Raw genomic sequence first — 15,469 nt, forward strand, 5'->3', positions numbered from 1 at the left:
CGCCCAACGCGTGAACAAACCAAGCCTGCTTTATTGGTTTGATTCCAGTTCCTGTACCTGAGGGCTCTTTAATTAAAGAGAATGAGAGTACGGAGCTTCGAACTGCTAAGGTTCTTTCAAATTGCTGATGGAATACCAAACTTGGATTGTGCACTAGACCATATTTGTAACATGTTCTTCAGTTCTTATTTGTTGGGTGACATAGGCAGCGCACTTGACATAAGACTTAATCGGTGGATCCAAATTTTAATAATATAATATCCATGAATAAGCTTAATGTCTCTGATCACAAAAAATTATAAACCATGATGTCAAGTGCAAATCTTAATAAGCAGACATGCGAACAGAAATCTGTCATGGCTATTAAAAGAAAAAGATCAATTGTAACTGTGTTTGAATAGACATCTGTTTGATTACTTTGATCTAATTCATATGGGCCATTCCAACATAACAGCTCCGAGATCTACCTTACTAGAACATGTTTCGAAGCTTGTCAAATAACGAAATGAATATAATAATAAGTTTGGAAACTTTAAAAGGTCTCAATTGGTGATAAGTGGAGCGGCCAGATTGATTGGTTAGACTTTAGACAACTAAATATGGGATTATAATCTCAACACTAATAGCTGATGAATACTCACCATAATTCTCTATACTATATGATAGCCGGATCTTTAGGAGGAAAATTTCTCAACCGAACTGTGTATTTGTAATCTCTCTATTTTATGATTTTAGAACCATCTCCCTTAATTATTCTAATCAGCTCATTCTTTTTTAAACAATTTACCAAAAACTCTCTCACTTTATTAAAATTAGAATTAGCTTCATATTATTTAAAATAATTTAGAAAATCTCATTCACTTCATTCAACCCCTCCTAATGTTTTTATATTATTTTTTAGATTATAACTAGAATTCAAAAAATCATACTATCAGATAGATGTTAGAGCGACCAGGTTTAAATATTTGAAAAAACACCGATGCGTAGCACGGTTCACATACTCGTATAAGATAATTGCAGGTGATGGTTGCCTATGTTTTGTAATTGGCATATCAGTAAGTTCTTCCCAGGCAGTCTTATTGTGTTAGATTGCTATAATTACACTTTTCTTATTTACATAAGCATCTCTACAGCTTATTGCAAGTGTTTTTGGGTTGCTTTTGGTTTTTGCTACATGATTTCTATCATACTTTGACCTTAATCTCTATATCTCGCCAAATTTTCGTTGATGCTTGTTTGGTTATATTTTCTTGCTTCTGGTGAACACGTATGAGCTATATATTCTCATTTTTCAATCAAATAAAATTAGGTCAGATCAGTTCACCTTGTCGTTTTTTGCCAATACACTTCAAACTTCTTCTGACCAGATACTCCGATAGTGGTGTTTGGCTTCTGGCTTCTTGGAAATTGCAAGGGATTGGAAAGTTTTCCCCAAAATATGGAAGACCGGTTAATTTCTTTTGGTTGAAATTCACTCTGTAGAAGAGGCATCCTACTCAAAATAAATTGGTGATAAGTAGAGAAACCTCAGGATTTACATATTTGAACGCAATGCCTCATTGTACATTTGTTTAAGGTTTCATCATTAATCAAACTGCTGTCATAACGAACCCTTTGATGTTGCTTACATAATCAACAGTGTCATACATATGAGAGGCTCACAGCTTTTCCATCCGTACTTATCATTGTTATTTTGGGCATAGTATGAACTTTTAAACGCCAGATAGAGGGATATGAACTTACGACTTGGTCCTTTTATGGTGCAAAACTGCAAATAGTTAATTGAGTCTCCATCATCTTTAAACCCAACACATTGATTCAACTCTGCAGTTAAAATGTATTGTTATCCAGGGAAAACTGATAATGTGTAAGCTTGTTCAAACCACGCTGGCTGCCCCATGATCTGTCGCACTAAAATGGTAACCAATTAGCTTGGAAGTAGGAAGTGTAGATTACATGAAACCCTGGAAGGCTAACACCTTATATCTACTTACAAGTGATAGGGGTCATCTACATTATGTACATGATGATAGAAAATGAAGACATTCATGCTTGTCAACCACAAGCACTCGATCAGTTATATACATAATACTCTTTTCTAAGCCAATTTACGCCAGGAAGACTTCATTAACTGCTAATTGTTGGGTATATATAAGACCTTCAAGAAAGCTCTCCAAATATATCATTCAATAGTTGTGAGTGGCTTACAGTCTCCTCCACTCCAACATTAAGCAAAGATTCGCTGTTTGAGCACACGTAAGGAATATCAGCAATTTCATTGTAAAATATCCCACTATACTCGTCATCATTGCCATTCTGTGGTACTTTGAAGTCTCCATCAATTTCATCACTGCTTCCGCTAGAGTTCTTCTCCACTAGTTCTTTGAATATTGAAGAGCGGAGGAGGAGACTTAGTGCAGTAGGTGATGAGGACGTTGTGTTATAGCTAATAGGGAGCTTGCTTGAGAAAACCTCTGGCTTTATTGGAGATTCCAAGTAATCCAATTTAGATGTGTCGGGATGGAAGAAAGATGGCTCTGGTGCTACTTGAGACTCAACCTTTGGTTGAGGTTCCTGAGAATTAACTACTGCATTGGCCCCCGGTCTTAGCCACCTGATATACGTGCTCAAGTCGAAGTTTGTCACTGCATTTATGCCTCTGTATTCAATTGCTGCAACATCGTAAGCGTGGGCAGCTTCCTCTTGAGTACCTTAACATTAAACACAGGTAAAATAATCACTGGCAGTTTGGCACAGGTAAAGTAATTAGGCAGCTTAATTAGCAAGTATCTTTTAAGTAGGGAATAGTGTAGTGATCAAGTCGACTAGGTGTGATTAAATAACTGCATTGTGTTTCTGCCATCAATACATAGAGGATTGAACTACAAAGAATGTTTCAGCTGGATTAAGCTATCTGTTATATATTATGTTCATGGTCTACAAATATAATGTACCATACACATACACATGTAAAGCAAGAAGAAGTGAATATTAGTTATTAGTGCATAAAACTTACTGTAAGTGCCAAGATACAGGTACTTGTTTCCGAAGACCCTTCCAATCCTTGCTTCCCATCTTCCATTTTGATGGTGCCTGCATGTTATGAAACTTAAAATTTTAAGTCAAAATAGTCTTGATGAACCAAATAAGGTTCAAGCTAATAAAATGAGCAGGAATTACCTTGCAACACCCCTGTACTTGGATACACCTCTTGAGAAACCACTGCTCTTCCTGTGTTAAATAAAGGATACTGACGTTATAAACTACTAAGATTGGTCCAAAAATCAATACATTCCCAATCAAACGGAAATTTTCACATGCAGGTATCCCATCATCTAGTACCAACCAATATTAATATCTTGTCATTTCGCGTGTGATTTAAGCTTCATTTTCTCGTGCGTTTTATTTTTTTGACTTGAGATCACATTATTGCTGCAGTTATTTTGTGTAAGAGACTGGGTTACTTGGTTTAAATTGAAGGCAGTTTGATTAGAGGAAAATTTTGAGTAAGAATACCTTCTTAAAGAGGCCAAGTACTCTTCTTTTGTCAGATCCTGCATTACTTCCATCTCTTTCTCATAGTCAGATACCTGCCAAAACAACCATATATACTTAATATTCAGTCACAGCTTAGATAAGCCATTTGATTCAATCCGGCATTAAACAAATGAGCAAGGATTTTAAGTAGACATACTGGAAAGTTTGTAAAAGCTGTTGCTCCCCAGTACTTGAGTGCAGCTAAATCGTATGCTCGTGCAGCAGATTCTTCTTCATCATAAGCTCCTGATCAATTTAAATCCGGTATATTAGGTTTTCTATACTTTTTCTTGATACAAGTTACAGGGGAAAATTTAATAATTACTGATCCTCACCAAGATATACTGTTTGGTTCCAACATCCAAGTTCGAGCGCATCCCAGAAGAAGGAAAATATAGAACTATGTTATTACATAGCAAAACAGATTTGTGTAAATTGTTTGAAGGAAAATATACTGAAATAGAGAGTTATATTCTACTAACCTTGCTTCCCCTTTTTCTTTTGTGTGACATTCCAAGACCCTTTGTCCCATAGGTGTGCTTCAAATCGACCTGTCCATCTATGTCTGCAAATTACATTGAATTTAGTAACCAAAGTAGGAAATAAAAATGAAAACTAAGAATAACGGCTACTTTCAGTACTTTGGCATTACTACAGACCTGCTGACACCACGAAACCTTGAGCTTCTCTTAACAGTACTGCCAGTAGTAGAGTTATCACCATGCTGTTGCTCTTGTTGAAGATTGTCGCTGCTGTTTGTTTGTGGAATGGGTTCTCTTCGTCTTCTCTTAACAGACTTGCGCAACTCATTGTCTTCTGTGCTCAAGCGATGCTTTCCTGAACTCACTTCACACTTCACCATTGAGACCTCCATGTCTTCTTTCTTTGTTCCTTTGCCTTTCTTGGTACCTTCACAGTTATGGTAAACAAGTTGGTTTTTTCCTGTTCGCTCTGAGTTAGGAGAATATATATAATGTAAAATGATAATTTGTTCCTAACTAGCTTAATTTGTTTTGCTCTGCAGCTGGTTGTTTGGGACAGGACAAAGCAGGCGGTGGTTTTCATGATCAGTTGAGACAAATTCAGATGCCATAACTCTATTGTCCAGCAATGGAGCCATATGGCTTAGTCATGGTTTATTTCAAGTTTAACTTAATGGTCCTAACCAATCTGTACTATTTGTGACGATAGAAGCTGGTCTAGTATCATAATTAAGTAGTGCACTGGCTTGCTATATATATACCACTTCTGCTTTACTTTTATATGATTGGTCTTAATTGAGAAATGTTCAATGAATTAGTGATGAACTAACTGATTTTGGTAGTCTGAACTGAATGGTGAGCTTCAATCCATAGCTAGCTGAGCTTTGCAATGTCGAAATTCTGCTCTAGAAATGCATTTCAATTCATGCATGTTAATGTTTGATTGAGGAACATTTTGGTATTTAATTCACAGAAAGAGTTGCATTGCAAATGCTCAATACTCTTCCCCGTATACAGTCTCTGTCTAATAAACAGAGTTTTTTCCCCCCTGGAGTAAAACAAGTCCAGATTATTGGCTTATTGGAAAGACAATATAAATTAATTTGTCTTATGGAAAATAAGACAAATAGACGTACAGTTACGCGACAACATGATAATGTGTCTTATACTGCAAATGCTAATTGCATTGCCTCGTTTTTTCCATTCACTGTTCAAAACTTTTGAGGTTACTTGACTAGTTTGATTCCTAGTTGATGGAGCTTTCACCTTTGTTAGTCAAGGATGGAGTTCGTTGCCTGTACGGTGTTGTAATGTTGATTGATGATGTTACCAATGGAATCAACTCTTATATTATTCTTTGTGCCAAACCATATTAATTTAGAGTGAATGTATGCCTTGTTGTTCACCAAAAAAGCACACAAGCTTCATGTACTAACAACACAAGCCAGGTGCCATGCAAATTGCAAGTATGCAACTCGCATTACTAATTGTTTTGGTCACTCAATGATGATATTAGGTAATTGTCAGCCAGCTTAGATGGGAAAATCTTTGAGTGGTGACCTATGCTATTAATATCGGATATCTCGGCCGATTAATTGCGTATGCTTGTAAACCGATTAGTTTTTACCGATTTTTTTAACTTTTTCTCACCAAACCGATTTAATCACTGAATTGACCGATTAATCGGCTGAGATGACTGATTTCTCACTAAATCGAGAAAAAAAATTATTGAAAATATCGGTTCTCCATCCAAAAATATGTAAAATTAACGAATTGGATTCTTAAACCATATTAATAATAATATAACCCAATCAATACACAGAGCTAAGAGTTTACTTATTTTCCCCTCCTTAACGAAAGTTAAATATACAAATTATTATATTATCTCTCTAATAAATATTATTGTTTCTCAATCCCTCTTTTTTTTTTAAATATTTTTAACGTAATTTTTGTGTTTGACATATCTATAGTACTCCAAAATTGAACTAGTTAGATGTGATAATGAGAATTTGATATTTTTTGTTGTATCTCGGATAACTGTTTAGAAATATTTGGTATGATTATACTATTATATATTTTGAAAACGTTAAATATATATATCCGATATAACCGATTAACCGATTAATCGCATATCGCTCCTCGACCAATTAGTTTCGAAAACCGATTTTAACTGCTTAGGTGGTGACACGGCCGGCTTAACCATATAACAAAGTAGGCTTCCGGTTAACCCCCCCCAAGCCTTCCCCCCAATATAATCCATCCATTGCCCACTATTACTTTATTAGTGGAAAAATAAAGAAAAAAATTAAAACCAAAACCCATTATTGCTTTTCATTTATTTTTAACCGTTAGATAAACATTTTTACATTAGTGTTAAACACTTAAACTCTTTCAGTTTTCTTGCATTCTCCAACAAAAAATAGCACACCTTCATAACTAATTAAAATTCTTTATCACCCCATAACAAATAATCAAGTATAACGCCAACAATTCAATCTTACCTATATCATTTTTTTTTTTGCCTTCTATATGGTTTTCCTCTATAATCTCACTCTTTCTCTTTATATATTTGTTTTATTTGGTGTAGAATTATTATGCATTCTCTCTCTCTATTCGCAGTTATTTGTTAAATAAATATATTGAAGTTCTAAGTTTGTGCGAAGACTATTCAAGAAATAAAAAATAAAAAACTAAGATCATATGAAATAACCTAAACAAATCAATAACATGTTGTGAGAAAAAAAATAAAAAAGATGTAACAATTTTTATTTGTTAAAGTAGTGTTAAACACTTAAACTATTTCGGTTATTTCGCCTTCTCTAACAAAAAATAGCACACCTCCATAACTAATTAAAGTTCTTTATCACCTCATAACAAATAATCAAGTATAACACCAACAATTCAATCTTACCTATATCATTTTTTTTTCCTTCTATGGTTTTTCTCTATAATCTCTCTTTGTTTCTATATTTGTTTTATTTGGTGTAAAATTATTTTGTGATTCTCTCTCTCTTTATTTGCAATTATTTGTTAAATAAATCTATGGAAGTTTCAAGTTTGTGCGAAGACTATTCAAGAAAGAAAAAAGAAAAAGATGATATCATATAAAATAATGTAAACAAATCAACGAGATGTTGTGAGAAAAAAAATAAAAAAGATGTAACAATTTTTATTTGTTAAAGTAGTGTTAAACATGGCCGAAAATATCGGCCGAAAAATCAATTTTTTGACGATATTTATCGTTTTTTCAGCCTACCGACTTCGAAACATTCGAAATATCGGCTCTGAAAATTAAATTAATTTTAAACCAATATATATCGGAAAAGATGATATAAATATATATATCGGCGATATATTCCGACACATTCGATATATATCGTTTGACTTAGTTGGACAGTTTGACTTTTGACCGGTTTTGTTGACTGTTGACCGATATATTCCTATATATATCGTTATATATAGGCGATATTTCCAATATATACCGATTTTTGATTTTTTGAATATTATCACCAAAATGGGCAAAAACGATATATCGATTCGATTTTTCTGATATGTATCGGTTTTAGGAGGGTTTGAAATATCTTCAAATCCCGAAACTTTCGGCCTTGGTGTTAAACACTTAGCTCCTTCGGTTATCTCATTCTCCAACAAAAAGTAGCACACCTCCATAACTAATTAAAGTTCTTCATCACTCCATAACAAATAATCAAATATAACGCCAACAATTCAATCTTACCTATATTATTTTTTTTGTCTTTTATATGGTTTTTTTTTTATAATCTCACTCTTTCTCTTTCTATATTTGTTTTATTTTGTGTATAATTATTCTACATTCTCTCTGTCTATTCACAGTTAGTTGTTAAATAAATCAATTGAAGTTTTAAGTTTGTGCAAAGACTATTCAAAAAAGAAAAAAAAAAAATTTGAATCATATGAAATAACATAAACAAATCAATAAGATGTCGTGAGAGAGAAAAAAAAAATGTAACAATTTTTATTAGTATATATTAATCATAGAAGATCCCTTATTCGAACTTTGCTTAGGGTCCCGATTATCTTGAGCCGCCATTGAAACCCTACTTGTACAATATCAGGTTACTGATATTTTTTAAAACAAACTTGCCTACACATTTAAGCAAGTGCCAACTGTCAAAATTTGTTAAACTTTTGGATGATAATATTAGAAATCTGAAGCAAAACCCACCACCAACATCAAAGAGTGCAAAGAGTGACTGATCTCATTGAAAACAAAACAGGCGTGCCAATAAAAAAACAAAATTGATAATATCTAGGATTGGAAGTTCAGGAAACCAATATTTACTAGTGAACTAAACCAACATTGAGCCAAAAACAAAATAATTCAAAACAGTCACATAATTCAACAGTCACACTTACAATGTGTCATTTTGTTGAAAACCACTCGGTCTAAAGGCTCGAATACGCAAGGGTTTCAACTTCCAGACATATGGTACGCTGATAAATCCATAACCACTAATATGGACAAACATGCCCAGCCTAACTCAAGCAAAACCAAGTCAGGTTTTCATCCAACCTAAGACCAACTCAAGTTTCCATATTCCCAAACCCAAGCCCAATAACCACAAATTTTGGCGGCAAAACAAGCCCAACCGCCCAAAACATGACAATACCAAAACTACCCCCACACTAAAACTAAAAAACCACATAAACTCCTCCATCTCATTTCCTCAAAAGCCAAAAAAAAAAAAAAAAAACTCTTTCTCTCAGCCTTCATCTCTTTTCTTCACATTCTCAATTCTTCAAAACATTTTTTTCCCCCAATTTCTCTCAATTATAAGCCCATGTCTGACGGGCATACTTTCTCAAGCATTCTCCTCGGTGGTCGTGGTGGAACTGTAAGTTTTATCTCTTTCAATTCGAAACATATAGTCTTCTGGTAATTTTAGTTTAGATTTTCGTAAGTGTAACCCTAATTAGCTCAAAACCTTAGTTTTTAATTTGTGAATAGATTTGAAGGACTGAAATTTGAGTAGTTTTGTTTTATCAAAATAATTGTTTGTTGTTAATGAATGGAAAATGAAGATTAGTTATATTCTAGTTCTTGTTAATGTTCGAAACCCTAATATGTGTTGAAGTTTTTTTTTTTTTTTTTTTAAATTTTGTATTTTATTATTGGTTATTTATTGTCACATTTGGGAATGTTTATTCGAATCCCTAATTGCATTGGAAACCCTAATTGAGTTTGAAACAGAAGTTATACTCGTTAATTAATATTTTTCTTGTTGGGTGGTTTTTCACCATTCAAATGACTGCAAATGAAGCTAATTTTAATCTATTTCGAATCCACACCATCTTTATCACCTTAATAACTGTTTTCTAAAGCAGTAGTTGAAATTCTTCTGGATATTTTATTACAATTTATAATTTAGTTGTTTTTCTGTTATTTTTTGGAAATTTCATGGTACAAGTTTTAGGTGTTTGACTTTGTTTCTGATTACAGAGCCCTGGGACATTCAATGTTTCTTCAAAAAAAATTAGCTGGACAAAGTCTGGAGGGGGAGGGGGAGGTGGTAAGACAATCGAGGTTGATAAGTCTGACATTGTTAATCTAACATGGATGAAGGTTCCAAGGACCTTTCAGCTTGGGGTTCGGATAAGAGATGGTTTAGTTTACAAGTTTACGGGTTTTAAGGAGCAGGTATGCTTCATCTCTTTGTTGTTATTCTTGGCATAAATCATTGTGCTCATTTATGACTTAAGGTGTAAATTTGTCTACGCATTGAGCACCTTTAGTTGATGTCCCTGCTATCAGGTTTATTACATTGGTAAGCAGTTGTACAAATTTCCTAATATATATAATTTCTGCTTCTGCTTTTTCTGTAGGACGTCACTAGCTTGACAACTTATTTCCAAAAGAATTTTGGAAAAACATCAGAGGAGAAACAACTGTCTATTAGTGGTCATAACTGGGGAGAGGTTGATTTAACTGGTATATAATCTTCTTTACCTATTATTTGCATGCTTTGTATTGGGCTCCAAATATTTTGTTAGCTTTCCCTTTGTAGGGTAACTCATATAATTTTATCACAGGTTTAAGATTAAAAGGATGTCATGCTTCTGCTTTTTCTATTGCCAATGAGAACATACCGTTACTATATCCATTATGAAGGGTTTTTGCTAATCTATATATTTTGAACCTCATCTTCAACATTGTAGAGCGGTTAATTGGAACCTTTCTATTGGTATAATGGATATAGTATATTTGATCTTTTATGGTCGTGCTAGAACACTGAAACATTCTGGCAAGGTCCCAGCTACCAGGCAGGCTGAGAAACCATGTTTACTGTTTTTGTTGTTTCTAACTTCTTAGGACTTGTTGCTTGTATTAGTTATTATCTCTGCAACATCCATAGTTCACATTGTCAAGAAATTCCATGTCTGACACGCTGACACTCGTATCGGATGTGCGAACTTATGCTGAAGTTGAGCAATATTTAAGGTTAATCTGAATATAGTATACAATTAGCTGGTCCTGAGAAGGAAATAAATCACAAAAAATGGAAGAATAGAACTTGTGGTCAGCCAGTCTGAAAACAGTATTGAGTATTAACCCAGCCTTGTCCCCCTGTTTCAAGAGGCCGTGTCTGACACTCTGTACCTGTGTAGAATGCTTGCACTTGCACCCATGTCAGTGTCTCTTAGATTATTAACTATTCTTTATATTAATATTATCATTTTTTTTTCTATTAATTTGTCATTCTGTAAATCTGTAATATCCTTTTGTGTGCTTTGCAGGGAACATGTTATCCTTTTTGGTAGGTTCAAAGCAGGCATTTGAGGTATCTCTAGCAGATGTTTCCCAAACACAGCTTCAAGGGAAGAATGACGTTGTCTTGGAGTTTCACATGGATGATACAACTGGGGCTAATGAGGTTAGGTTACAACCAATTGCTGGGTATATTTGTATTTTTTGAATTTTCCCTTGATGTTTTTGAAGTCCTAGTAAGTCACTAGGTAGGTATTGAGTTTCTTCCCTCCTCATGGGATAAAACAAGACTCGAAGAGTAAAATTTGTACATCCTAGGTCATAATTAAAAGATTACCTGACTGAAAAAGGAAAAAAAAATGGAAATTTCGGAGTAGAAGTCTCTTTATTAAATTGTGTTGGTCTTCTTTCTTTCACAATTGGGACTAATGAAGACTTGTGCTATTCATGTTTTTTACATTGATCGAGGATGTGAGGGAATGACATATTCTTTTTCCAAGTACTCTGAATTATAACTAAGATGGTATTGTAGTGCCAAGAAAAACAAATAAAAGGAAGGATATTGTAGGAGTTGACAGGTAGTATTCTGTCTAAACTTACAAACTTGCAGTCCTCACTGTGTAAGCTTGAGGTGTTCCAATACATATGATTTGTTAATGTTGGTTTCTGACTTTATTTTAGAACATGTGCATATCTTCCTTCCTTTCCCCATACTGTAAATCTAAAGCATGTGACCTGCAATAGCTTGGTTTCTTTTGTCTTAATAGAATTTCTTCTTTTGGTACGTTACTTTCTTAGTAGGAATCCTTTGTAATCCTTTGGTTTTTGAAGGTTGTTTAAATGTCAAAGTCCAAACATACTTATTAAAAAATGGAAATTTTACTAAAGAATCTGGATTTCTGCATGCTCATAAGCATAAATGGCAGAAGGGCTACTTGTTTTCATAGGAAAAGTCTGTTTCAGTCGATATTTTGATGGCTGAAACCAGTGTCAAAAGCTTTGACACTACAGGAGGCTGGAAAAACAGCATATCGCCATCTAAAATTAGAGTTTATTATACTGTTTCATGGAAAATAGGCAGATACTTCTATGTTTTCTGATTTTCTGTGGAATTTCCTACTAGGCTTATGGTGTGTTGGCTGCTTTGCTTGGCCCTGTATTTATATATCCTTCATGTAGCAATTATTTAACTACACAGATAACTCCATAACTTGGCTTCTGACTCGCCCATGTTGATCATGCAGAAAGATTCGTTGATTGAAATTAGCTTTCACATACCTAATTCCAACACCCAATATGTTGGTGATGAAAATCGACCGCCAGCCCAAGTAAGTATGTTTTTGGTTTGACATTATTCACTTAAGTAAGGATCCAATGTTTAGAAACCATCATCATGGGAACTGTTAATAGGTTTTTCGTGACAAAATTATGTCGATGGCTGATGTTGGTGCATCGGGAGAAGATGCCGTTGTTACATTTGATGGTATTAACATTCTTACACCAAGGTACGTGCTCTATATAGTACTTAAGCCATCCTTTCCATGTTAGATCTTGCTATTCTTTCTTCTCATGGTCGTGTCACATTTCCCTTTTGCATATTGGTGTCTGGGTGTGTGTGCGGGTCCTTGTGTGTATACATTACACAAATCCATAAACACATACACATACACGCATACGTATACGTATATTTGCCTTCTTCCTATGTAGGGCATTAACTGATAATTAACAGACAGAAGAAACTAACTGATTTACATGCTTTGTTTAGGGGAAGATACAGCGTTGAACTTCACCTTTCTTTCCTCCGTCTCCAAGGACAAGCCAATGATTTTAAGATTCAGTATAGCAGTGTTGTTCGACTTTTCCTTTTGCCTAAGGTAGTCCATCTTCTGAAAGAAATTCTGTTCTGTTCATATTTGACTTTTTGTTTTCCTTTATGTTTGTTTATTTTTACTTTAGTGCTCACACGGTTCAGAACTTATATGGACTTTTTCCGATGTGTACAGTCTAATCAACCACATACCTTTGTTGTTGTTACTCTTGACCCACCAATTCGTAAAGGACAAACTTTGTACCCACATATTGTCTTACAGGTATTGTTGATTTCTCTGCGCTTCTGTATACTTTTCTTAGTTCTATTAATACTTTGCATTTTATAGTTCTATATTGACATTTGCTACATTTCGTGCAGTTTGAAACCGATTACGTTGTTGAGAGCACACTATCAATGAATGAAGATCTTTTGAATAACAAGTATAAGGACAGACTAGAAGCTTCATACAAGGTATTGACTGTCTTCACACTTCTGTTCTGGTTATTGTGCTACTGCAATTTGATTGTAGCAGATACAAAGTTTAGTTTTTCAACGTTAAGATGCACTGCTCTGATAAGCACTCTGTGAACTTAGGATCTTATCCATGAAGTCTTCACTAGGATACTGCGTGGCTTATCTGGTGCAAAAGTTACTAGACCAGCAGCAAGCTTTCGTAGTCGTCAAAATGGATATGCAGTGAAGTCGTCACTGAAAGCTGAAGATGGATTACTGTATCCACTTGATAAGGGCTTCTTCTTTCTACCAAAGCCTCCCACTCTCATTCTAAATGATGAGGTATTGTCACTAATTGGCTCTGCAAAATTTTCTTTTTGACAGTGATTGAGATTGGAGTGACCTTGAATCTTTCTTTTAATGTCTAGATTGACTACTTTGAGTTTGAGAGGCATGGTGCTGGAGGCACAAGCATGAGTTATTTCGATCTCTTAGTCAAACTGAAGAATGAGCAAGAGCATCTTTTCCGGAACATTCAGAAGAATGAATATGATAACCTTTTTAATTTTATCAGGTCAGTTACTAAAGATATATTCACGTCACTCTTTGACTACAGCAGCTGTTCGGGATTCAGTCATCTTAGTTAGGATTTTTCGATTTGATTTTGTGCAGCAAGAAGGGTCTGAAGATCATGAACCTCGGAGGTTTTCAAACTACAGAGGGTGTTGCTAGTGTTATCCAGAATGTCGATGATGGTGATGTGGATGCTCATCTTAACCGGATTAGAAATGAAATTGATGAGAGTGATGAGGAGGTAAACCTGAGTCTGTCTATAAATGCTACAATGGTGCAGTAGTTCTTTTCGATGTACTATCAGTTACATTAGCTTATACATTGTACATGGTATTAAAGTGCTCCAATATTTCCAGGATGAGGACTTTGTTGTGGAAAAGGATGATGGTGGCTCTCCTACAGATGATTCTGGTGAAGAAGACTCTGATGCTAGTGACAGTGGAGGGGAAAAAGAGGTGAGCATACAGTGTATGAGTTACTTCATCAACTTAATATAAATTCTAAAGGTTTCCTGAACTGTATCTTACCTTGAGTGCTATGTTTGACATTGCAGAAACCTGTCAAAAAGGAACCTAGAAGAGAAGCTTCTACTTCGAAACCATCTTCAGCTAAAAAAAGATCCAGAGATGGAGATGAAGATGGTCCAAAGAAAAGAAAACCAAAGAAGAAAAAGGATCCCAATGCACCAAAGAAAGCGATGTCTGGTTTTATGTTCTTTTCAAACAGTGAAAGAGATGTAATTCTCGTCACTCTTCTTATTTTACTAAAATCATGGGTCACTTTCACTAGGTTCTTTCATTCAATTTCATTTCCCTCTATACACTTTTCATGTTCTGGGCATCTAATGTAACTTAAATTTCGGAATAATCTCTGTTTATTTTTACTTATCATCTTCCACGAGTGATTAAGTATGCACATATTTCAAGGACATCTCTAGTTGTTCAGGAGTTCTTTGTCTGATTTCTTTCTTTTCTTTTTGTTTCTTTGTATAACAGAATATTAGGAAGATCAATCCTGGAATGCAGTTTACTGATGTTGGCAGGGCTCTTGGGGAGAAGTGGAGGAATATGACAGGTATTCTTAGTTTGGTGATGTTACTATTTATTCATTTTTTGTATTTTCTTGGTCTCGTATTCATTCTGGAAGTGAGAGGTGAGAGTCATTGAGTGGACATCGGATAATTACCCCGGTATCGTTATGAGTGATATTCCTTTTCTGACTTTTGAGCAGCTGAGGAGAAAGAACCATATGAAACAATGGCTCGAGCTGATCAGAAGCGTTACAAGGAGGCCATGGTTGGCTACAAGAGTGCTCCAACACTTGTTGATTCAGGGAATGAAGCTGACAGCGAGTAGGCAGCTCTTGGAAGTATGGAATAGTAATGGGAAGACATAGCGAGGCAGTTGCAATCGCACCCTTGGGTGTTTTTTCTCCTTTTTTCTGGTTATTTCTCCCGAAATGTGGTGCTGACGAGGGCAATGGTGAAGGCTTTTTATTAACGATCTGGAACACATGTTTAATGTACATGATAGAACCATGTTTACGTTCCATGATTTGTAGGGCGTTGATTAGGAATTATTGGTCTCATGTCTGTGCTGCATCGACCCACACTGAACTTTTCTCATGCTAACCTGAAGTGACTAACAGTGCCACAATAGCGATGTTCCCTCTGTTAAAATTTGTTGGTTCTTAGTTTTGTGATGGCTCTTCTGTGGTTGTTCATTGTTGAACCGTGGGCCCTGATCATTTTCCAAGAGGAATTTGAAATGGTGATTAGTGCGAGGCAGAGTAAATAGATGTAGATTTCCGTTCTCTTACAAGGATCCGGATTTCCATAAATCAGGGTAAAAGAAGGGGGCAACAGTAAAG

The 15,469-nt window shown here is 35.1% G+C and overlaps 2 protein-coding genes across 2 annotated transcripts; one reads left to right on the forward strand and one right to left on the reverse strand.

The window, feature by feature from the left end:
* Window positions 1-1,796: 1,796 nt before the first annotated feature.
* On the reverse strand, window positions 1,797-4,470 carry LOC147522715 (AP2-like ethylene-responsive transcription factor At1g79700). The gene is made up of 8 exons (XM_086594872.1): window positions 4,197-4,470; window positions 4,020-4,102; window positions 3,873-3,881; window positions 3,695-3,783; window positions 3,517-3,590; window positions 3,181-3,231; window positions 3,017-3,093; window positions 1,797-2,711 (listed from the first exon to the last, which is right to left on the reverse strand). The coding sequence occupies exons 1-8, from the start codon at window positions 4,409-4,411 to the stop codon at window positions 2,161-2,163; spliced, it is 1,149 nt and encodes a 382-aa protein (XP_086450998.1). The 5' UTR covers window positions 4,412-4,470; the 3' UTR covers window positions 1,797-2,160.
* A 4,216-nt stretch (window positions 4,471-8,686) lies between these two features.
* Window positions 8,687-15,296, forward strand: HMG (high mobility group). The gene is made up of 16 exons (XM_086594897.1): window positions 8,687-8,893; window positions 9,499-9,696; window positions 9,882-9,987; window positions 10,794-10,930; window positions 12,009-12,092; window positions 12,175-12,269; window positions 12,530-12,638; window positions 12,768-12,854; window positions 12,953-13,045; window positions 13,169-13,369; window positions 13,456-13,601; window positions 13,700-13,841; window positions 13,957-14,055; window positions 14,154-14,336; window positions 14,596-14,674; window positions 14,831-15,296. The coding sequence occupies exons 1-16, from the start codon at window positions 8,840-8,842 to the stop codon at window positions 14,953-14,955; spliced, it is 1,938 nt and encodes a 645-aa protein (XP_086451023.1). The 5' UTR covers window positions 8,687-8,839; the 3' UTR covers window positions 14,956-15,296.
* Window positions 15,297-15,469: the final 173 nt, after the last annotated feature.

Source organism: Coptis chinensis, chromosome 1 (genome assembly GCF_015680905.1).
Source record: "Coptis chinensis isolate HL-2020 chromosome 1, ASM1568090v1, whole genome shotgun sequence".
In the NCBI taxonomy this organism is placed as follows: Eukaryota; Viridiplantae; Streptophyta; class Magnoliopsida; order Ranunculales; family Ranunculaceae; genus Coptis; species Coptis chinensis.

What these genes read in the sequence shown, in the direction of transcription:
- LOC147522715 (XM_086594872.1), bottom strand. Translation starts at nt 4,411, where the DNA reads ATGGAGGTCTCAATGGTGAAGTGTGAAGTGAGTTCAGGAAAGCATCGC. An exon ending in TACTTGGCCTCTTTAAGAAG is followed by an intron (nt 3,232 to 3,516) that starts GTATTCTTACTC and finishes TATTTAACACAG; the next exon opens with GAAGAGCAGTGGTTTCTCAA. An exon ending in AAGTACAGGGGTGTTGCAAG is followed by an intron (nt 3,094 to 3,180) that starts GTAATTCCTGCT and finishes CATAACATGCAG; the next exon opens with GCACCATCAAAATGGAAGAT.
- HMG (XM_086594897.1), top strand. Translation starts at nt 8,840, where the DNA reads ATGTCTGACGGGCATACTTTCTCAAGCATTCTCCTCGGTGGTCGTGGT. An exon ending in TTACGGGTTTTAAGGAGCAG is followed by an intron (nt 9,697 to 9,881) that starts GTATGCTTCATC and finishes CTTTTTCTGTAG; the next exon opens with GACGTCACTAGCTTGACAAC. An exon ending in GACTAGAAGCTTCATACAAG is followed by an intron (nt 13,046 to 13,168) that starts GTATTGACTGTC and finishes CTGTGAACTTAG; the next exon opens with GATCTTATCCATGAAGTCTT.